We start from the raw sequence: 23,898 nt of genomic DNA on the forward strand, positions 1-23,898 counted from the left end.
AGATATCCACGAGGTACCCATTTGGAAACTGTAGAATCTGAGAAGGTAAATGCCACTTTCAGCATTGCAGGGGAAATAATCCCTTCAAAAAGACAGTTTAATACTTTAACTGTATAAATGAGTCCTCTAATGTTCATCTTGTGCCTTCTTTCATTATTTGGGGCTGTTCTTCCTTTACAACACCTGCTACCTATTGCGCACTCCCCTCCCCTACTGTGGTCTGGTGACTGGTCCTTGTTTTCTGCAGATTCCCCACACTAGGTCCACCCTGCAGAGATACCTGTGTTGAAGAATGTTGTGTAAGCTGCTCAGATTTCTGCTGACTGTGAAATGTTAAGTCCTTAGTCTAAGGAAAACTGCATAATATTGTATAGGTGCAGCAGGGGCAGTCAACTTGGTGTTTGTTCATTACAGCAGAAGTAAACCCTGCTATCCTTTATAGCTAAGGAAGCTGCTATCCTAGCCTCTGTTTGATCTGCATTTGCCATGGTTCTGCACATTTAATCAGCTACGATGGCAGCCAGTTCGATAGCTCTCACCCAAACTGTCAAGCCAACATGAGCACACTGAAAAATGTGACTATCATTCACAGCTTGCCTTTTTAAATGTGATTGATTTGCAAAAAAAAAAATTTGGGGGTTTAATTTCAGTTTAAAGCCTTCATACATTGAGTGCACATGCAAACGCTCAGCTAGCTACAAGGGTTAGACAAGAATATGGAAACACTATATGATCTGCAGGTGTGAAAGTGACAATTTGTCTTGTTTTGAATGTGGAAGTGATGTTTTAATCTTTTGCTTCTGCTGTGAGGTGCCTAGCTTATAGGTGGAAAGCCTTACTTTCGTCATTCACTACATGCGCTGCTATTAATAAGGAGTCACATCAGAGCTTACGGAGTTTCAAAATAGGTAAATTGTTTGGTGCCTCTGAAGTTGCTACTTGATTTGTGGTGTCACAAGGTACAGTATCGAAGGTTATGAAGGCCTATATACTTTTTGGGAAAACGTCGTCTAAGCATAAGTGCGGTCCACGTTCGTCAACTGACAGACAAAAGGACATTGCGCGCACTTGATTGTGACCCGGATTTTTGCACGAAGAGTGGTGTCACATTCCATTATCCATCATCCTAGACTTTTTTATATTTGTGAATTTCCAGGAGAATTCGTACTGTCTTGGATGCCAAAGATGGTTCAGCACCATATTTGGTAACCATTTTCATTCCTTTACCTTTTACAACTGGCTACTGCTTCTTGCAAGATCTGCACCTTCCTCTACTATTAAGCCCTTTTCACACGGGCGGCTGTTCTGCCACTGTTAAAAGCATGTTTTGTTTTGAAATTCAGAGAATCCTGGCACAGCGTTCACTTGCAGTTGTACTTTGCGATTAGCTGCATTGAAACATTCTTACCATTTCTGATGTGCTTCCTGTTTTTCTTTTCTTGTTGCTATCTGCAGGAGAAATGATACACTGCGATTACCTGCATTTATGGCTGCAATAAATCGGTCCTGGAGGCAGTCCAATTTATTTTTTCTAACCGCACCAAACCCCATGTAACAAAACTGTTGCTAGATGCAGTGTGTGAATGAGGCCATAGGCAAGCATTGTTTGAGTTTAGCTGCGGTAGATAACTTGATCTATCCGCAGCTAAAAGCTGAGTTCTATCCGCCCGTGTGAAAGGGGCCTAATGTGTAAATACAGAGATCTAGCAAAGATTTGTTTTCAGTTTAAACATGTACCATCTGTTTTGCCATTTTGTAGAAGTTTAGCAGGATTTTTGTTGTGAGCTTTGCAGTACTGCAAGGTCCAAGAGCTGCAACCTAACAGTCCTACTACCATTACCTCACCTGCGTTAGAGGTCCAATCTTGTAGATTGCGTTTAGACTCAATTTAAGTAGGATTTAACGCAATTCTTATTACACAACATTTTTAGGGCACACAGACTACTTGATATATGCCCTTTGACCAGGAGGCTGGTTAGGAAGTAGAAGGCTTGACCCCTCCTGCAGAGCATATCTCTGCCTTAGCTTAGTTGTGTGTCCTAAGAATATGCTGAAGCTCTGCTGGTTCCAGACTAAAGATGGAAAATCTTGTACTGCTGGTAAGTCACATCAGATTGCAAGATCTTGAAGTTTCGCGATCAACATGCCATGCCTTGGTTACCAACCCTACGACCCTGCAGCGATTCCAGAGCCTCAAGGGAGTGAACATGTCTTCAGGGTGAACTGGCTTTGAAGCACCTTAACAGTCCAGGTTTACCTCACTTTAATAATAATCCTAACACAGTAATATCTTTTATTAGCAGGTGAATGTGGCCCTCAGTACTTTCACATACATTGAGTCCGTCCGGCTCTTAAGTGGAAAATGTTTACTGACCCCTGCCTTAGTCACTTACATTCATACTTTTTGTCTCTTAAGTTTAAGAAGTCAGCCACTACTGACCATAGTAGGTCTACTAAAAGGAGTTTTAAAACATGCAAGATAACAAGTAAGAATGTTCCAGCACATCATGGCTTGAAGAGTGAAGATGCTCTGGGGGGAAAAAAGTGTGTGTATGTGTGTGGAGATAGAGATATTAAATCTCTCTAGATACAGTATCTTACGCGAGTACACCCCACATTTTTGTAAATATTTTATTATATCTTCATGTGACAACACTGAAGAAATTACACTTTGTTACAATGTAAAGTAGTGAGTGCACAGCTTGTATAACAGTGTAAATTTGCTGTCCCCTCAATAACGCAATACAGCCATTAATGTTTAAACCACTGGCAACAAAAGTGAGTATATCCCCAAGTAAAAATTTCCAAATTGGGCCCAATTAGCCATTTTCCCTCCCTGGTGTGATGTGACTCGTTGGTGTTACAAGGTCTCAGGTGTGAATGAGGAGCAGGTGTGTTAAATTTGGTGTTATTGCCCCCACGCTCTCATACTGGTCACTGAAAGTTCAACATGGATGTTGCTCAACATAAAGATGGCCTAGGCTGTAAGAAGATTGCAAAGGCCCTGAAACTGAGCTAGAGCACAGTGGCCCTGACCATACAGCGGTTTAATAGGACACTCTGAGCAGGCCTTGCCATGGTTGACCAAAGAAGTTGAGTGCACATGCTCAGCATCACATCCAGAGGTTGTTATTTTGAAATGGACGTATGAGTGCTGCCAGCATTGTTGTGGTGGTGGTGGTGGTGGTGGGGGGGATCAGCCTGTCGGTGCTCAGACCATACGCCGCACTTTGCATCAAATTGGTCTGCATTGCTGTCGTCCTGGAAGGAAGCCGCTTCTAAAGATGATGCACAAGAGAGCCCACAAACGGTTTGCTGAAGACAAGCGGACTAAGAACATGGATTACTGGAACCGTGTCCTGTGGTCTGATGAGACCAAGATAAACTTATTTGGGTCAGATGGTGTCAAGTGTGTGTCGAGGCAACCAGGTAAGGAGTACAAAGACAAGTGTATCTGGTCTACAGTCAAGCATGGTGGTGGAGGTGTTGTGGTCTGGGGCTGCACGAGTCCTGCCAGCACTGGGGGAGCTACAATTCATTGAGGGAACCATGAATGCTGACATGTACTGTCACATACTTAACTGCTTCCCGCCCGCCGTAGCCAAATGACGTTGTATCATAGTGGCTGTTCCGCCTCTTGATCGTTCTTACGTGAGACGTCCCGCCCCCTCCCATGCTTTTACCGACTATGATCGGGGAGTCGGACACAGGATGTGCTGGCCCTGGATGTTCACAATAGAGATTTCCGGTGGACCGGACGGTCGCCGGAGTCTCTATGATCGTTTGGAGGCTGGGCGCGATGTTATGACGTTACGCCCAGCCTCTGTATTAAAAAAAGGCGCCGCTTTGGCTGGGAAGCTTTTTTTTTTTTTTTTTTTTTTTTTTTTTTTTTTTTTTCAGGCTTCCCAGCCTAGAGGTGAGATGTGGGGTCTTATTGACCCCATATCTCACTGTAAAGAGCACCTATCATGCCATATTCCTATTACAAAGGATGTTTATTTTTTTGGGAAAAAGTGTCAAGCTAAAAGTGTCAAGCTGTCAAGTAAAATTAACTATATAAAAAAAAAATTCTGTCCCTGTGAGCTCGCACGCAGAAGCGAATGCATACGTAAGTCCCGCCCACATATGAAAACGGTGTTCAAACCACACATGAGGTATCGCCGCGAGTGTTAGAGCGAGAGCAATCATTTTGGTCCTAGACCTCCTCTGTAACTCAAAACATGTAACCAGTAAAAAATTTTAAAGCGTCGCCTAAGGGGATTTTTAAGTAGCGAATTCCACGAGCGTGTGCAATTTTGAAGCGTGACATGTTAGATATCTATTTACTCAGCGTAACTTTATCTTTCACATTATGCAAAAACATTGGTCTAACTTTTAAAGCACAAAAAAAAGCATTCAAAAATGTATCTCGCACGGTATTTGCGCAGCAATATGTTGCAATGACCGCCACTGTATTCTCTAAGGTCTTTGCTAAAAAAAAGATATAATGTTTGGGGGTTCTATGTAATTTTCTAGCAAAAAATTATGATTTTTACATGTAGGAGAGATGTCAGAATTGGCCTGGTAGGCAAGTGGTTAAGCAGAGCATGATCCCCCTCCCTTCGGAGACTGGGCTACAGGGCAGTATTCCAACAACCCCAAACACACCTCCAAGATGACCACTGCCTTGCTAAAGAAGCTGAGGGTAAAGGTGTTGGCCTGGCCAAGCATGTCTCCAGACCTAAACCCTATTGTGAATCTGTGGGGCATCCTCAACGGAAGGTGAAGGAGCGCATGGTCTCTAACATCCACCGGCTTTGTGATGTCATCATGGAGGAGTGGAAGAGGACTCCAGTGGCAACCTGTGAAGCTCTGGTGAACTCGATGCCTAGGAGGGTTAAGGCAGCGCTGTAAAACAATTGTGGCTCACAAAATATTGACAATTTGGACAGTTTCACTTAGGGGTGTACACGCTTTCGTGAGTATGTATATGTGGGGGAGAGCCTTTTTTTTTCTTTTTTTTTTTTTTTTTTTTTTTTTCTGTTCTGAACTAGAAAGATAAAAGGAGTATCTTTAAAACCAAGGTAAGTCCTCTGAGGAACCTAGGCTGAACTGCAGCAATCCAGCACGCTGTATGGAGAAGCCACCTGCAGCATATAGAGCTGCTGCTACTACAACAGAGCCAGTTGGGCAACGTTGGATTTTTTTTTTTTAAGAATGACAGATTCCAGGGGGTGTGAAAGCAAGCAGGGCTATGCTTTTCAAGGCGGTTCTTCCTCAAGGCTTGAGAGGCATTACTGTCTTGAAATGCTTAGCCATGCTCCTGGAATATTTTCATGCTGGCGGTGATGTAGCTCTATATGCTACAGGCGGCTTCTCCCTGGATTGCTGCAGTTAGGCCTAGGTTCCTGAGATGACTTCCCTTGCATTCTTTCATCTTACTAAGTTGTGTGTCCATAAATATTGGGACATCGACACAATTCTAATTTTTTTGGCTCTGTACACCACCACAGTAAATTTGAAATGAAACGAACAAGTTGTGCTTTAATTTGAGGGTATTTACATCCAAATCAGGTGAACTATGTAGGAATTACAACAGTTTGTATATGTGCCTCCCACTTTTTAAGGGACCAAAAGTTAGGGGACAATTGGCTGCTCAGCTGTTCCATGGCCAGGGGTGTATTATTCCCTCATTATCCCATTTTTATAAGGGGCAGATAGAAGGTCCAGAGTTCATTTGCAGTGTGCTATTTGCATTTGGAATCTTCTGCTGTTAACTCTCAATATGAGATCCAAAGAGCTGTCTCTATCAGTGAAGCAAGCCATCATTGGGCTGAAAAAACAAAACAAACCCATCAGAGAGATAGCAACATTAGGTGTGGCCAAATCAACTGTTTGGAACAACATTAAAAAGAATGCACCGGTGAGCTCAGCAACACCAAAAGACCACGGAAAACTGTGGTGGATAACTGAAGAATTCTTTCCCCGGAGAAGAAAACACCCTTCAACAGTTGTCCAGATTAACAACACTCTCCAGGAGGTAGGTGTATGTGTGTCAAAGTCAACAATCAAGAGAAGTCTTCACCAGAGTGAATACAGAGGGTTCACCACAAGATGTAAACCATTGGTGAGCCTCAAAAACAGGAAGTCCAGACTAGAGTTTGCCAATCATCTAAAAAAGCCTTCACAGTTCTGGAACAACATCCTATGGATAGATGAGACCAAGATCAACTTGTACCAGAGTGATGGGAAGAGTATGGAGAAGGAGGGGAACTGCTCATGATCCAAAGCATACCACCTCATCAGTGAAGCATGGTGGTGGTAGTGTCATGGCGTGGGCATGTATGGCTGCCAATGGAACTGGTTCTCTTGTATTGATGACGTGACTGCTGACAAAAGCAGCAGGATGAATTCTGAAGTGTTTCGGGCAATATCTGCTCATATTCAGCAAAATGCTTCAGAACTCATTGGACGGCGCTTCACAGTGCAGATGGACAATGACCCGAAGCATACTGTGAAAGCAACCAAAGAGTTTTAGGCCCCTTTCACACTGGAGCGGTTTTCAGGCGGTATTGCGCTAAAAATACCGCCTGAAAACCGCCCCTAAACAGCCTCCGCTGTTTGTTCAGTGTGAAAGCCCGAGGGCTTTCACACTGAAGCGGTGCGCTCGCAGGACGGTAAAAAAAGTCCTGCGAGCCGCTTCTTTGGAGCGGGGAAGGAGCGGTGTATTCACCGCTCCTAAACCGCTCCTGCCCATTGAAATCAATGGGACAGCGCGGCTATACCGCGGTAGTACCGCGGCTATAGCCGCGCTGTACGAGCGGATTTAACCCTTTTTCGGCCACCAGCGGGGGTTAAAACCGAACCGCTAGCGGCCGAATACCGCTGCAAGAACGACGGTACAGCAGTGCTAAAAATAGCGCTGTTGTACCGCCGACGCCCCCACCGCCCCAGTGTGAAAGGGGCCTAAGGGAAAGAAGTGGAATGTTATGCAATGGCCAAGTCAATCACCTGACCTAAATCTGGTTGAGCATGCATTTCACTTGCATTTCACTTGCTAAAGACAAAACTGAAGGGAAAATGCCCCAATAACAAGCAGGAACTGAAGACAGTTGCAGTAGAGGCCTGGCAGAGCATCACCAGGGATGAAACCCAGCGTCTGGTTATGTCTATGCGTTCCAGACTTCAGGCTGTAATTGACTGCAAAGGATTTGTTACCAAGTATTAAAAAGTGAAAGTTTGGATGATTGTTAATCTGTCCCATTACTTTTGGTCCCTTAAAAAGTGGGAGGCACATATACAAACTGTTGTAATTCCTACACCGTTCACCCGATTTGGATGTAAATACCCTCAAATTAAAGCTGAAAGTCTGCAGTTAAAGCATATCTTGTTTGTTTTATTTTCAATCTATTGTGTATAGAGCCAAAAAGATTAGAATTGTCAATGTCCCAATATTTATGGACCTGAATATATAGTGTGTATGTTTTCAAAATGATGCTGAATGTTATAATTGCCACTTAAAAAGTAGGAAAGATTAAAGTGTTTTGTATCTATGAACAAACTCTGGTGCTATGAAAAAGATAGGAGTTTGTGAATTGAGCCTGATGCATCTGAAGCGGTTTTAGACCATTTAGGATAGTTTACTAAGAACGTCCATAGAATGTCTGATCCTGTTAGAATGTATTCGAAGCATCTCACATTAAACACAGAATCTTAAAGCATTTGTTACCCTAAAAAAGGTTTCCCTTTTTCTAAACTGTAAAAAAAAAAAAAAAAAAACTGATCCTGCCAGTTGCTGTGTGTCCTGACCATGGTAATCATGGCTGCTGAGCCTTGATTACTGTGGTCAGTTAACGTGCCTCCATCAGCCCGCAGCAGTCTCTCCCCCTCTCCCCCTTCCTCTGTCCCTGTCAGCTTCTGTGTGTGTGTGTTTTTTTTTTTTTTATCCTTCTAAAAGCCTTTTCACCTCATCCATCAGCAGTCACATGACTGCCCGGCAGATGTCAGAGGGAGATCTCGGCCTGTCCCTCTGTAGTGTATGCATCTGAGAGACCAGTGGGTGGCCACGTGACTGCTCTTTAGCGAGTAGAGAAAATTTCTTTAGAAGAATAAAAAGACACTATAGTACATTTTATTCTAGCAGTGATTTTGAGCACTGCCTTTACAACCCCTTTAAGGCCTGATTCACACTGATGCGACAATTGCTCGGACTTTGGAGCACTTGCTGCATCAGAAGTCAGACCTCATTCAGTGCAATAGAATCATTCTAATCTGTGTGACTTGAGTTGCTCAAACTTGGAAGAAGGTTCCTGGACCAAAAGTAGTGCAACTTTGATCTGACTTCAAAGTTGCGGGAGAAAAATAACACCCCCCCCCCCCCCCCCCAATAAAGTTAGGATTGGAGTCTAAAACTAGTCTTAAAAATGCTCCCTCCCCATCCTACCTATCTTGCCCTACCTGTTTAAAAAAAAGACGTGTATACTTCTTTTTAGTCCATTTACAATGTCCCCTGTGTCAGCAAGCAGCTGCGGAAGGGAGCACTCTGCAATGGTTTGGAGTTCCAGGAGCTGTGATGTCACTCATAGGGCCTCATGTCCAAGCAGCCTTAGTCTAACCTTTCCCCTGTAGCTGCTACTGACTGACACGGGGGAGGCGGAGCTGTGGATCACATGACCAGACTAAATGTAGGTAAGTATAATGTGGCCACATTCAGTGTGGTTGACTACTCCCCCATGGACCTTAAACTTTGTGGTATTTGTAGCTGTAGTCACAGAAACATTAGGTTTCTCGGAGGTGGTCTTTCAGCCTTTACTTTCTCATGTTCTCAGACAAATCTCTCCATTGTTTTCTCTGGTGTGCAGTGTGGTGCACATGATGATGCCAAACAGCCGAGTGACTACTCTTCCCTATTTTAAGTAGACTGACTAATTACATGATCAAAGCCATGTGTTACTAATTTGGAGAACAACTTTTATCCTGAAATATCACTGATCCATTTATTTAAATCTTTTCTCACTTTTCTTTGCTTTACATGCCAAATTAAAAAAAAAAAAGCACATTCTTTGTAGGTAAAGACTCTCAGGATAGCCATTTTGTCTGTGCCTCCGATATGGGCAGGCAGTTGTGAGCAGAAAAAAACAATAAAATGGTAGAGTGCTCTCAGTTCATAGAGAAGTACAAACCGCCAACTGCTGTGGATGACGGTACTTGAAGTCTGAATTCCCCAGAATCTGTGAATAAATTATGCAGCTGTGTGGGTGGAATGGCCAGGCTATCTTCAAATTGTGACAGTGGGTGCAGCGAGAGGATCCCCCGCCTGCTGTTGGGGGGGGGGGGGGGCGAGGTGAGTTTCGGAGGGATAGTGGGTGCATGCTTAACATGTTACACCCTAAATACGGTTGTAACCTGTTTAGGAAGGTCAACTTGGCCTTTACTTTTTTGTCAGGCAGAATATAGCGTTGTTTCACTTGGCGATGAAGGTACCAACAAATTTGGTATGGCTGTACTGTTTTTTTTTTTATTTTTTTTTTAGTTCCGCTTTATGTAATTGCTTCTTTCAGCTTTTGTTTTTTTATTGTAAATGTCTTATCAGTGATAACCCTAGGGTATCCTAAATAACATTGTTTCATTGTAGAAGGAAAGATACATTGTTATTAGCAAAGTTGATGAAGAGGAACGAAGGAAGAAAGAGCAGGAAAAGCAAGCAAAGGAGCAGGTATGTCAGTTGCCCTGTGATGTGTTTTGGGGGGATTTTGATATTCACAGCACAATTCGATACTTTCTTTTGACCTAAAGTTCTTAATGTGTTTTTCTGTTGCAGGAAGAGCTTAATGATGCTGTAGGGTTTTCAAGAATTATTCATGCGATTTCAACCTCTGTAAGTAATCAACTGCATGAATTTGCTGAAATGTGTTCTATAGCCTTTTTATGCATTTCTCTACTCCTAGTCTTTAGCTATTGAGGACAAATGCAATAACTGAGTGCAAAAAGTCTTAAAACCTTTTTTTGGGTTACACTGCTGCCTGTGTGTTTTTCCCAGACAATGTTTTTTGTTTTTTTTTTTTTTTTGTTTTTGTAATTCCTCCCAATATTGAATACACTTTGCGTACGCGCATGTTGCTGGAGATTTCCATTCGACCGTTGGCCATCTGGCATAGTTCTACTCAGCCTGACTTTTGCATCTGCACCCTATAGCACTGAATGTTGCGAGGCTATCCTGGATGTGATGTTTGGATTCTGGTTTCCAGCGTTTGTTCTGGAAAAAGTTGGCTGTGGAGTTTTCCAGGTCCAGAGCTGCAGGCAATGCTTCTGCGCTTGACTGGTTTCTGACGACCTGCTTGGTGAATAGGCTGGTTGGACTTGGCAACCAGGATTGCTGCCAGATTGTCATGTTGCTTTGCTCCCTTATTACTCACTTTCTGCCAGCTCTGCTGTGGCATGGATTAACGCTATAGGGCTGATTGTGGATGTCAAGCTCTGGCTGGCATGTCCAGCATGTGCTCTGCACTCTTTCCTGTCCTAAACAATTGACACATCTCCCTGCTTCTGCTTCTATTGCAAAAAGCTACATAGATCCATCCATTCCTGCTGTCCATCTACAGTGACTTTGGTAACCTTTGCCCACCCGACCCATATTCTACCATCTGTCCAGGTTTCTGAGAGTACATGGCGCCTTGCATTTCACCCTAAGCCTGTCGCTTGCCTAACCACTTTGCGGTTACAATATTTCTAATTTACTCTATCTTGTTCACTGTCCCAAGTTTGTGATCCTGCTTTTTGGCCTATCGTCAGCACCTTTGGTCTGCATTTTTACTTGGCTTCTGTCGGCTTTAGCTGCACGTTAAAATGGTGATCTCGATTCAACCACCTCCTCAAGATCCTAAAGTGTGTGTGTTTTTTTTTTTTTTTTTTTTTTCTTTGTCATACTCGATGCTGCTTCTTTCCCCCCCGGCGCCTCTACACTGAAAACCAAGCATTTGAATATTGCTGAGCACTTGGTTTTCACAGCTCCTTGAGCAGAGAGCTGCAGACTGTCAGTCACAGCTCTCTGCTCTTCTCCCTCTGCGCTCATTGGTGTGCTAAGCTGGGGAGGGGAGTGGATCGGGCCATTTCAGGCTCTCATCGCCTTGCTGAGAGGCTGAGCTGGGTGTCAGGCCAGCCACTTGGTGGATCCAGACTCCCATTGTCAGGTTGATGTGGTGTCTGGACTGATATCCGTGACCTCAAGAGTCTGCTCTCTGCTAAAAACGGGTCACAGGATTGCAAAACGAGTTGCACTCATGTGATCCATACAAGCCCAGACAAATGAGGGCAAAATTAGAACCAAAATATCTGAGGAGCACCTTGGGAATTGAGAATTGCTGCTACATACATTAAACCATACATTTAGTTCCTTATCGCATTAACTTGGTTGCCCTTCTTCTTCTTTTTTTTTTTTTTTTTTTTTTTTTTTCTTTTAAAATATTACTAAAGTTTTATCACTCGGGTACATTTATCTGTGCCAGTGATTAACGTGTGAGACAAATACACAAGCTTTCAGGTTCTTGTGATTCCCCACTGGCTTTTCCTGCTAATCAGCTATTCTTGGTGTATTTTGTGTGGCACAAGACAGAGAAACAAACATAATCGAGGCTTCGCGAATAAGGCAGGTTAACCTTGGTGGCTGATATAGGCTCAAGAACCAACATGAGAACCAAACATTACGTGAGTGGTTGCATTAAGGAAATCCAGGAGACACCTCCAACCCCCCCCCCCCCAATGGGTGGAATCTAGGGTACCACTACAGGTCCTTCCGTCGTACACACATAATTCAAAAGGTTTAAACAAATAACGCAAAACCTTCATGAAATATTCTTCAAACAACCTTTTATCTTATGTTTGTAGACTACAGTTACTCTCTCCATTGACAGAACAAAATGCATTCGCTTATGGGTAATGTGACTCCCACTACTGATCGTTTGTGAACAATAAAGAGTAAGGGGTAAAATGGGATGGAAAAAAGTGAGAAAAGAGGAGAAAAGGAAGCGAGTCCGTCCGGGAGTCTAATGCCATACGTTCCTGGAATCAGCCCTTATGTCTGGAACTTGCAAGTAGACAAGCCAAGGAGACCATATTTTGTCTAAAAGACGTTGTTTGTCTCGCAAGACACCAACCATTTTTTTCATTTTGGCATTATCCAAGTTGGTTTATTCTTCATTAGGGCTATGTCTATTACTGGACTTTTCTAGGCGGTTGCAATAGCCTTTTTGGCTGCCAGGAACATGAAATGTATTAAGGCCTGTGGTGCCTTGGGACATTTTCAACTAGTTTATTCAGTAGGGCAATACTCGCATCTTTAATTGTATTAATTGACTTGACTGAAACAATAGGTGCACTTTAGGATAAGTCCACCATGCATGTAAAGGCGTGCCTATCTGACCACATCCTCTAAAGCAGGAGGCCTGGAAACCTCTTCGAGAGGTGTAATCGTACTAGGCACCATCTAGCATGCACTTTGTAGCTAGCCTCAGCCAAAGTCACGTTTTAAAACGCCTTTGTGATTCCGTGTGCTCAATTTGTGCCAGTCCTCCATCTCATGAGATATGGCTAGGTCCTTCTCACAGGCTAACTGATAATTCAACCTGACAGTAGCGTTGGATAATAGCTTAAATAGCGTGGAGTTGCCCCCCCTTCAGAGACCTCCTGCATGCATTTATTTTCAAACGTGGTGTGTGCTGCTAGGTCTGGGCTGGATTGCTGTGGAGATTTAGGAAAATTTATAGATTTGCTGTGGATGGAAGTTTCCGAGTGGGGCATCTCCAGACCGTTTAACGAAGTGTGATAGATGATGTAACCCTCAATGCTCAGTATAGTCCCCAATGTGGTATAGACCCTTGTTTAACTACCAGTCAAGGCCTGGAATCCTGGTGGAAACAAAGGGATTGTCAAAGGAGCCGCTGGTGTATGGCAAACTTAAGGTCCATCTCCTACAACCCATATCCCATAGACTAATAGAGTGGAAAAGCATAGGGCTTAATATACCTTTACGCTATCGCAAGGGAGTCCAAAGCACCGGGTCCAATTGCAAGCGGGGAACAAGCTTGGTCCTTTAAGGACATCCAGTCTGACATATGTCTGCTATGCAGTTGATACAGCTTAGTTGTGCAACTATACAATCATTCCTAAAGTCTGGCATTCCCAAACCTCCTATTTCCTTAGAATCATACATCCTGGGTTGTTTTTTCTTCTAACCTTAGTACCCCAGATATACCCGAAGATTTTTGATTGAAATTGCAGTGTTGCGTTAATGGGAACCTGGATGGGCAAAGTTCTGAAATGGTACAATATCCTGGGTAGGACTGTCATCTTTGAGAATATTCTCCCCATCCAAGACAAGCTCACATCAGACCATGCTTACACATCCTCCAAAAGTTTAGTGAATAATGGCGGGTAGTTTGCCTTTTTAGAGTGATGAAATGTTAGGAGTTAGATTTTCTCTTAGTTACGCAAGGGATATAGACTCTACAGTATCCACTCTGGCAGGTTAACATTCATGGCCTCTGATTTTATCTGTTTACTAACAAACCCAAGATTTTCCCAAAGCGATCCAAAAGGGACAGCAAATTCGGCAGAGTGGTATGTGGGGAGGTATTGAATAACAGTAAATCTGCGCGCTTGTGGCTCCTACCACCTCTCTAAACCCTGAATGCTGGTGGATGGCTATTGCTACTTTTTTCAATGGCTGCAACGAACAGAAGGGGGGATAGAGGGCATCCCTTTTGAGTGCCCGAAAAGATAGGGAATGGGTCTGATTTGTGACCGCACAATACAATCTGGGCTGTAGGGGAGCTATATAGGGAGTGTAACGAAACTATAAATTTAGGACCAGGCCCTGGAAAAGGAAGTATTGACTAGAGATTGGGCGGTAGTTGTCCACTTCGCCATGGTCTTTGTGAGGTTTGGGGATCAGGGTTATAAAAGCTCTATTAGAATCCTCGTCTGTTGGGCCCCTCTTTTTTTTTTTTTTTTTTTTTTTTTTTTTTTTTTTTTTTTTTTATATGGCTCTAAAGCATTGTCAGGGGGAGCTAAAATTGGTAAATTTTGATATTTTGGCCCAGTGCTTTTGCCCATTGGAGCCTGTTTAATGGCTGTCAGCGCTTCCTCAACTGTAATGTCTTTGTCCAAAAGAGCTCTATGTTCTGTCATTAAATTTGGGATGAGGAGGTTTACTGTAAAGCTGTCAATCCAACTTGGCTAGTAGCTTCCTTAGCCCTATATAAATTTTCCTAGAAGTATTGGAATTCCTGTAGAACAAAGGTAGGATTTTGGGTAAGTATACCATCCTAATTCTAGGGATGTGCGGAGATGGGTGTGGGGTGGGGGGCAATTTTAGTCACTACGAGTTTACCTGGTTTATCTGTTTTGTGAATAGAATCTGGCCCAGCGCAGTAAGTTTTCTGCCTTGGTAGTGAGGCAAACATTCAGTTCAATACAAGCTGACTCGATCCGACTAGTCTAGGTGAGGGCTTGGTGTTCTTTGAGTAGGGCAGCTAATTTGTCTTTTTTTTGTTTTAACAAATCATTATAATGTCTTTTTATATCTAGCGGCTATCTGAATCGGAATCCCCCTCCGATTGTTGCCTTGAGTGTGGCCCGATTACACATTGGGGAGGTTTGATCTGGGTCATTCAGGGAGAAGTATTCCTTCAGCGCCAGCTCAATGTTGAGGCAGGGTCGCTGGATTGTTAAGATGGTACTCGTTTAGTCGCCAGGTATAAGAGGCCGTGGGGCTTAGCAGCGAAGATAAACGGGCCACTACTGGAGAATTGTTAGATCACGGGGTCTCCAGGATCTTGGAGACAGTGCAGATGGGTAGGAATGAGGCAGATGTGAAGATATGGTCTATCCATGAAGTCAAATGAACATGGGAGAAAAAGGTGTAGTCGCGTTTAGAAGAGTTACATTCTCTCCAGACGTCCACAAAATCTTGGTCATGTAGCAATTTCGTGCTCCATTTAGTGGGCTTCAAGATTTGAGAACCTGGTAGGCGCGTCTTGCCTCGAGGAGTCCAAGGGGATGTTTGAATCCCCCCCCCCCCCCCATCAAGAGCGTACCCCTCGAAATGGGGGGACATTTTTAGAAATAACGCTTGCAAAAAGGTCAGCTGGTCTTTATTGGGGGCAGAATAGGTGAGAAGAGTAACCAAAGTGTCCTCCAGGGTCCCCCTTGACAAACAAGTGCCCTTCCGGGTCAGATACAGTCTGAGAAGGGGAAAAAGCTACTCCCTTAGTGATTTTTCATACTGCTACCCCCCGTTTTTCGTCCAAAGTGTTTGCGAAAAATTAGTTTGGGTATAGTTTATGGACCTAGTGGGGTTTGTAGGAAGATGGAAAGTGAGTTGCTTGAAGAAACGCTGTCTCGGCCCCTACTGAGTGGCAATATAAAGGCCTTGCGCCGCTTTACGGGTTAATTTAAGCCCTGTACATTGTGCCTTTTAAAAGGCTAATAGGTTTTTATGCAGATGGGTCAGCCATAGTGTGTGATGAGGCGTGGATCTTGCCTCTCCAGCAAAGGCATTATCCACTAGCAGGATCTCCAGGCATTGACTTTTCCCGAATGAACCATGTAGAGTAGAAAGACCGAGGACAAAAAGATGAATTTCCCACGAATGGGTGAACCTCTGAGACCGAGACAGAGGAATATTTAAAGCAAATCATTGCATAGAACTGTGAAACGTCCAAAACAAGCTACTTGTCTAATGAGCAAACCAGGCCCCTAAAAAGGACCTACAGCATCCAAGGCCACCCCCTCAAATACGCAGGAGGAAGTGGTGTTGGAGTTAGGGGTAGAAATCGTCGGGACGTCCCAGGCCTGCCATCAACTATAACATAATCTCAAAATGAAGGTTCACTGTAAACTGTAAACCATATAAAAGCTATCACATAAGAGGATAGCCTTAATCTAATGTAATTTATATTAAAGAAGTTCTTCACATTAAACAATAGAACTAGAGAGCCCTCTAGAGGAGATCAAAAAATGGCTTCATCTTATAGCAGACTTTTAAGGTAGCTTTAGTGATCGACTCCTTATTGAGAGCTCCCCTTTCAAAAATGCAACTTGAGTGCCCTCCTGTGTTGGTCTCGGAGAAGCATCTATGTGAAGCAACAGTTTAAGTCCAAAAAAAAAGAAACCCTGAAACCCAATCTAGGAGAGGTTGTTCCTAGGGAAACTATTATTATCGAGGGACCCTGAGCAGTGGTGGTCGGAAAGTCCACAAAATAAAGTTGCAATTGGAACATCCCAGAAGAACCATCACGGTCTTGATTTGTCTTCAGGAGCGACTTCTGGCGGTTCTAGCAGGTTGCCACAATGGGGATACTGGACGCTCTTTACCACCACGACCCCGGCCTGATGTAGAGGAAGCTTGAGAATTGGGTGATGCTGGAAGCTATGTTGAGATGAAACCTTTTGAGTGCTTCTCTATCCGAGTTGAATACGAGTAAGACTTTGTGGTGGTTTAAGGTGAAAGGGGAATGACCAACAGTATTTACCTCCCTTTTGCTGCAAAGGCTGGTGCAGGGGCTTGAAGGACCTCTTTTTTTGCATTGTAGCTTGGGAGATGTCTGCAAAAATTTGTACCTCGTGGCCCAGTGGCTGGATTGAAGATGACTCGCTGGCTTTTTGCAGAACGCTCTTTTACGCTGTAAAAATGCGGTTTTACAATGATGTCCCTAGGAGGTCCATCGAGGCGCACAACTGTAAGATCCCTATGGGCTCGGTCCAATTCCAGCTTTTGGTGAGGAAGCTCTCATAATAAAGTGGTTAGCAGTGTAGTAGTGGCTTCCTGAACCCCTGTTATCGATTCTGGTTGGCCCCTTATGCGTAAGTTATATCTGTGGGACCTATTCTCCAGACCCTTAATCTTTGCCAGTGTCTCCTCTAAGCGTCTTTTAAGATCACATATGCAATCAGTATGCTTATTTGTTCTGTCCACTGTATCATCCAGCTTATTTTCAAAGTGTTTTAGTCCCCAAATCTTTGAACGCCTGCTTCAAATCATCAGTGATTTTCTTGCTAGCTTTCTCCAGACCCTACTCTAGCATAGCAGAAAATCTTGCAAGAATTAAAGGATCCCCAGAGTAAGCTTGCTGCTGGGCAATAGGCTGAGCACTTGCAATTCCAGGGAAGGCCTGCAGGCTGTTCTGGGTGAATATATCTCCCATGGCCCTGTCTATTGATGATCCCATGGAGAATGGGGACTCTCTGCCTGACAAGATGCCATCATAGGGAGTGGAGAGAGCAGTTGGGGTGGCACTGCAGTCCTCGTTGCCTGTGGAGTGATCTGATTTCTGATTGGCCTCTGGAGTGCCAGCTTGAGAGGATGTCTCGTGTGCGGGCGCTATCGTCATATTCCCACCCAGCCGGGGGAAAATATGTCCCCGGAGGCTGCAGCGGAGCCGTTTTCAGCTTCCTTTTTGATTTTCAGGATGTGGCCTGGATTGAGTCGTCCCGTGGCAGAGCTCAATCGGGCTATGTCTACCATCATCAGCCTCGCGCATGCACCTTGAAACCTAGAGCCAGTTCAAAAATAAGCAGTATGTTAACATGCTTAACATTTTGTGCATACAGGCAACTATAGGGATTTTGCACGACAGGTTGATGCAGAGAAGTGTCATATAGTAGCTTGTGTATTTGTTCAAATGTAGAATTTTCATGACTAGCTGGCATAAACCATTTTAAAGTGGTTGTGCATGTTCACATAACATCATTACTTGTATTCTCTGTTTAAGCAAGATCTGAAGTACTGTATTTAAAAAAAAGAGAAAATATGGTATATATGTGTGGTATGTATATTTTATTCCTATATACCTTCTTTCACAGCGCTGCTATGGTCATGTAACCTCCCTCCACTCTACTTCTCTGATCTAAGGAGAGCAGCGGGAGGAGTTGCAATTTCCCTCTGTCAGCCGGTGGGAGGTCACGTGACCACAGAGCAGCGCTGTGAGAGGATGCATTTAGGATTAGATTTATATAAAAAAAAAAAACATGAGAGGCATGTAAACTGACCACGTTGTGGATCAGTTACTGTGGTCAGTTTACAAAGGGGGGCACAGGAACAGGCAGGAAGGACCAGGTATTTTAGATCAAAGAAAGACCAATTGCACTGCAACAGCACTATGCTATTCATCATGCTTTAAAGGAACCGGACCATTTATTTTTTATTTTTATTACAACTGCTTTAATAAAACATTGTTTTTGTTTCTTTGCAGGGTAAGCTTGTGGTTGGGCACAATATGCTGCTGGATGTTATGCACACAATACACCAGTTTTTTTGTCAGTTACCTGATGTAAGTAGATACCTCTGGACCTCAATCTTTTTTTATTTTTTTGTTTGTAAATTACAAAATTAGATCTATTGCATTAAAAGCATTGATTTCCTTTTATTACAAGAAAAAAATCAACTGCAGGTTCAGGTAAATCTTGCATACAGTGGGAGAGAATTCAAACTCCTGCAATGCATATACTGCTGCCACGGTGTCCATTAGAGACTTTGCCCTTAGGCCCCTTTCACACTGGGGCGGTAGGGGGCATCGGCGGTAAAACAGTGCTATTTTTAGCGCTTTTACCGCGGTATTCGCCCGCTAGCGGTGCGGTTTTAACCCCCCGCTGGCGGCCGAAAAAGGGTTAAAACCCCTCGTATAGCGCGGTATAGCCGCGCTGTCCCATTGATTTCAATGGGCAGGAGCGGTGAATACACACCGCTCCTTCACCGCTCCAAAGATGCGGCTGACAGGAGATTTTTCCTTCTCCTGCCAGCGCACCGCTTCAGTGTGAAAGCCCTCGGGCTTTCGCACTAAACAAACAGCGGAGGCTGTTTAGGGGCGGTTTGCAGACACTATTTTTAGCACAATAACGCCTGCAAACCGCCCCAGTGTGAAAGGGGCCTTACTTTCTGCCCATGATGCTGTTGGAATTTTGTAGCCCCTCATAGATTTCCTGTTCCTTTTTGTCCTGGTAACAATTTAATGAATTTCTCCAGTGAGGACGCGGACAACAATAACTTTTTTTTTTTTTTTTTAAGGGTTTTATTGGGATGCAGCAGGGACTGGCTGAGTTTTGATTCATGTATGGGTAGACGGATTGTATACACATTGATCTGTCGCTCGATTTGTGTACAGAACAGCCTGTTTTTTTTTTATATTTACTTTTAAGCATTTAGCTCTAATATTGCATTGCCTTTTTTTTTTGCAGGAATTAAATGAGTTTAAAGAAGTCACATCCTCTGTATTTCCAAGGTGAGCATTTTAAATATTTTTTCCAGTAATGGTGTAGCCTGAACCACATACTTGTCATAAAGACTATAAAGTATTTATGAATTAATGATTATCTTAAGTGTACCCCCCCTTTTTTTTGTTTTGTTTTTTTTTGTTTTTTTGTTTTTTTGTTTTTTTGTGTTTTTCTCTCTGTTTTTTAAAATAACTCCAATTGTTTGTTTACAAAGTGTTAAGCTTATAGATGAAGGTAGGCTTTGCTGAGGATTAATATAAACAGCAATCTTTGCATTTGCGGTCACTGGTGGTGGGGTTGTGAAAAACAATATTTTGTAAACGGCATGGTATTTTTGTTTTGCTCATTCTAGAAGTGAGCACATGTTACATAGTAGGTGAGGTTGAAAAAAGACACAAGTCCATCAAGTCCAACCTATGTGTGTGATTATGTGTCAGTATTACATTGTATATCCCTGTATGTTGCGGTCATTCAGGTGCTTATCTAATAGTTTCTTGAAGCTATCGATGCTCCCAGCTGAGACCACCACCTGTGGAAGGGAATGCCACATCCTTGCTGCTCTTACAGTAAAGAACCCTCTACGTAGTTTAAGGTTAAACCTCTTTTCTTCTAATTTTAATGAGTGGCTGTGAGTCTTGTTAAACTCTCTTCTGCGAAAAAGTTTTATTTCTATTGTAGGGTCACCAGTACGGTATTTGTTTATCAAAATCATATCCCCTCTCAAGCGTCTCTTCTCTAGAGAGAATAAGTTCAGTGCTCGCAACCTTTCCTCATAACTAAGATCCTCCAGACCCTTTATTAGCTTTGTTGCCCTTCTTTGTACTCGCTCCATTTCCAGTACATCCTTCCTGAGGACTGGTGCCCAGAACTGGACCGCATACTCCAGGTGCGGCCGGACCAGAGTCTTGTAGAGTGGGAGAATTATTGTTTTATCTCTGGAGTTGATCCCCTTTTTAATGCATGCCAATATTCTGTTTGCTTTGTTAGCAGCAGCTTGGCATTGCATGCCATTGCTGAGCCTATCATCTACTAGGACCCCCAGGTCCTTTTCCATCCTAGATTCCCCCAGAGGTTCTCCCTCCAGTGTATAGATTGCATTCATATTTTTGCCACCCAAATGCATTTTTTTACATTGAACCTCCATTTGCCATGTAGTCGCCCACCCCATTAATTTGTTCAGATCTTTTTGCAAGGTTTCCACATCCTGCGGAGAAGTTTTTGCCCTGCTTAGCTTAGTATCGTCTGCAAATACAGAGATTGAACTGTTTATCCCATCCTCCAGGTCGTTTATGAACAAATTAAATAGGATTGGTCCCAGCACAGAACCCTGGGGAACCCCACTACCCACCCCTGACCATTCCGAGTACTCCCCATTTATCACCACCCTCTGAACTCGCCCTTGTAGCAGTTTTCAATCCATGTACTCACCCTATGGTCCATGCCAGCGGACCTTATTTTGTACAGTAAACGTTTATGGGGAACTGTGTCAAATGCTTTTGCAAAATCCAGATACACCACGTCTACGGGCCTTACTTTATCTAGATGGCAACTCACCTCCTCATAAAAGGTTAGTAGATTGGTTTGGCAAGAACGATTCCTCACGAATCCATGCTGATTACTGCTAATGTATATAGTCCCTTATCATCCCCTCCAAGAGTTTACATACTATTGATGTTAGGCTAACTGGTCTGTAATTCCCAGGGATGTATTTTGGGCCCTTTTTAAATATTGGTGCTACATTGGCTTTTCTCCAATCAGCTGGTACCATTCCAGTCAGACTGTAAAAATTAGGAACAACGGTCTGGCAATCACTTGACTGAGTTCCCTAAGTACCCTCGGATGCAAGCCATCTGGTCCCGGTGATTTATTAATGTTAAGTTTCTCAAGTCTAATTTTAATGCTGTCCTCTGTTAACCATGGAGGTGCTTCCTGTGTTTTCATGAGGATAAACACTGCAGTTTTGGTTACTGAAGCCCCCCGATTCACTTGTGAAGACTGAGGAGAAGAATAAATTCAATACCTTCGCCATTTCCCCATCCTTTGTAACCAGATGTCCTTCCTCATTCTTTATGGGGCCAATATGGTCTGTCCTCCCTTTTTTACTGTTTACATACTTTAAAGAATTTCTTGATTTTTTTTTTTTTTTTTTTTTTTTGCTCTCCTCCGCTATGTGTATTTCATGTTTTATCTTAGTCGTCCTAATTGCACCCTTACATTTCTTGTTGCATTCTTTATAAAGTCTGAATGCTGATGATGATCCCTCAACCTGGTATTTTTTGAAGGCCTTCTCCTTTGCTTTTATATGCATTTTTACATTGGAGTTAAGCCATCCAGGGCTTTTGTTCGCTCTTTTTTAAATTTATTACCCAATGGGATACATTGGCTAATGCCCTTATTTAATATGCTCTTAAAGCAAACCAATCTCTCCTCCGTATTCTTTGTTCCTAATGTTTTATCCCAATTTATGCCTTTTAGCAAGGTTTGTAGTTTAGGGAAGTTGGCTCTTTTGAAATTCAGTGTCTTTGTATTCCCTTTATGTTTCCTATTTGCGTGATTTATACTGAAACGAATTGACCTGTGATCGCTGTTACCTAAATTGCCCCGTATTTCCACATCCGTGATCAGGTCTGTATTGTTGGTAATCAGTAGATCCAGTAATGTTTTATTTCTAGTTGGTGCGTCTACCATCTGACCCATAAAATTGTCCTGCAAGACATTAAGGAACTGGCGAGCCTTAAATGAATGCGCGGTTCCTGCCACCCAGTCTGTCTGGATAATTAAAATCCCCCATTATGATAACACTTTCCATCCTTGCTGCTAATCCAAGTTGTGATAGATCTGTCTCCACTTCCTCCCTCAGGTTAGGGGGCCTATAGCATACTCCCAGTATTTTCCCCTTAGCTTCATCCCTTTGGAGCTCTACCCATAAGGATTCCACCTCCTCCCTAACTCCCTCAGTGATGTCATCTCTCACAATAACTTGTACATTATTCTTGATATATAGGCATACCCCTCCCCCTTTTTTACCCTCTCTATCCTTGCAGTAAAGGGTATACCCTTGAATGTTTGCCAGCCAATCATGAGAGCTGTTGAACCAGGTCTCTGATATTCTCACAAAATCCAAATCCTCCTCCGTACAACAGTATCTCTAGTTCACCCATCTTGTCCGCCATGCTCCTGGCATTGGTGAACATGCCACATAGTTTAGACAAGTGCACATGTGGTGCCTGTTGAAGGCTTGTTCTAAAAAAGTGTATTTTTAAAGTGATACTAAGCATACAATTGCAAATATCCTTTCTATTTATGTATAAAAAGCATGCCACTGTAATATATAAAAAAAAAAAAAGTTTTCATTATTCAAAGATCACATGACATTTGCCAGGCCTCAAAAGATCTGAGGAAGGAATTCCTAGTACTATGCTGATGTATTATTAATCTGTGTTTGTACATCCCTGATTGGTGCTGTGCCAGTCACCTTACATAATAATTAAAAAAAAAAAATTAAATAAAGCTTTCATAATGGAGAATAAAACGGCAACAAAGGGTTTTAAAGCTTCATACAAATCCATTTCAAAGTGTGTGTGTGTGTGTGGTGTTTTTTTTTTTTTTTTTTTTTTTTTTTACATGACATGGGTGAAATTTGTTCACACTGTATAGCAATCTAGTCAAGGTTCTGTCAATCCCAGGCTGTGCCATGCCCCTCCAACCTTTCTGTGGTGTGTGTGTGTGCTGGGACCAACAGGGAGGTGAAGCCTTCATCAATCACCATCTTATCTCACACTCATAGTTTAGCAATATGAGAATGTGGAGGGAAGGAGGGCTGTGTAATTTACCAGTGCGTATACACCCACATATGACTATCATGTGGGCTTCACCAATAAAGAAAAAAAAAGGAAATGAGCTTTGAAGGGGACAGACTGGACTATGCTCAGTAGATGTCAACAACTGGCCTCAATCTCAGGCTGCAGCAGGGACACAGACAAAAAGAGGGGGGGGGGGGGGTGTCAACGGCAGGATCAGGCAGGTTTTTTGCAGTCAAAACAAATGTAATGGATGTGAGCAAAAAAAATGTAATGGCATGTATTGACTTTTTTTTTTTCCCCCCCAAACATAATTTGCTATGTTTTTTGTTTGTTTAACCCTTTGGATTCCAGGCCCTGCTTTCCACTTTTAACCAGACAATTTTTAATTTAACATTTTTATTTTTAACCTTCTTAAACTGCTTTCGGGGAATGCCCAACGTGCATATACTGTGGAAGGGTGGCCCAGCTGCTTAAAATCAGGTACCTGTACGTAATTTTGTGTGCACGGCTTAGAGGGCATGTGCGCCACTGCCGCTCCCGCCATGATTGAAAACAGCAGGAACCAATCAGCGGGTCCGATGGCCACAACGACTGTCTGATCATTCAGCGGTGAGACAAAGCAGCGGTCTGCCTATGTAAACAAAGCAGATCCCTGATCTGTCAGGGAGCAAAAGATAATGGAAAAAAAATAAGGCTGGATAGCTGCACTCAAAATATTCACCTTTATTGAAAAGTAAAATCAAGGCATCAAAGGTAAGTACAGACTAACTGCACTGCTGCTGACATGTTTCACACCAGGCACGGTGCTTAGTCATAGCTATGACTAAGCACCATATAATAAAATATAATA

The 23,898-nt window shown here is 43.0% G+C and overlaps 1 protein-coding gene across 2 annotated transcripts in view; it reads left to right on the forward strand.

Annotated features, from left to right (window-relative positions):
- PARN (poly(A)-specific ribonuclease) overlaps positions 1-23,898 on the forward strand; it is a 287,911-nt gene that overhangs the window by 61,775 nt on the left and 202,238 nt on the right. For both annotated transcript variants that reach the window (XM_073591082.1, XM_073591083.1), the window contains 5 exons: positions 3-45; positions 9,614-9,694; positions 9,800-9,856; positions 18,228-18,305; positions 19,210-19,253. In XM_073591082.1, the coding sequence (XP_073447183.1) occupies positions 3-45; positions 9,614-9,694; positions 9,800-9,856; positions 18,228-18,305; positions 19,210-19,253 (303 nt within the window). The remainder of the gene's footprint in view (positions 1-2; positions 46-9,613; positions 9,695-9,799; positions 9,857-18,227; positions 18,306-19,209; positions 19,254-23,898) is intronic.

This window comes from Aquarana catesbeiana, linkage group LG06 (assembly GCF_042186555.1).
Source record: "Aquarana catesbeiana isolate 2022-GZ linkage group LG06, ASM4218655v1, whole genome shotgun sequence".
NCBI lineage: Eukaryota > Metazoa > Chordata > Amphibia > Anura > Ranidae > Aquarana > Aquarana catesbeiana.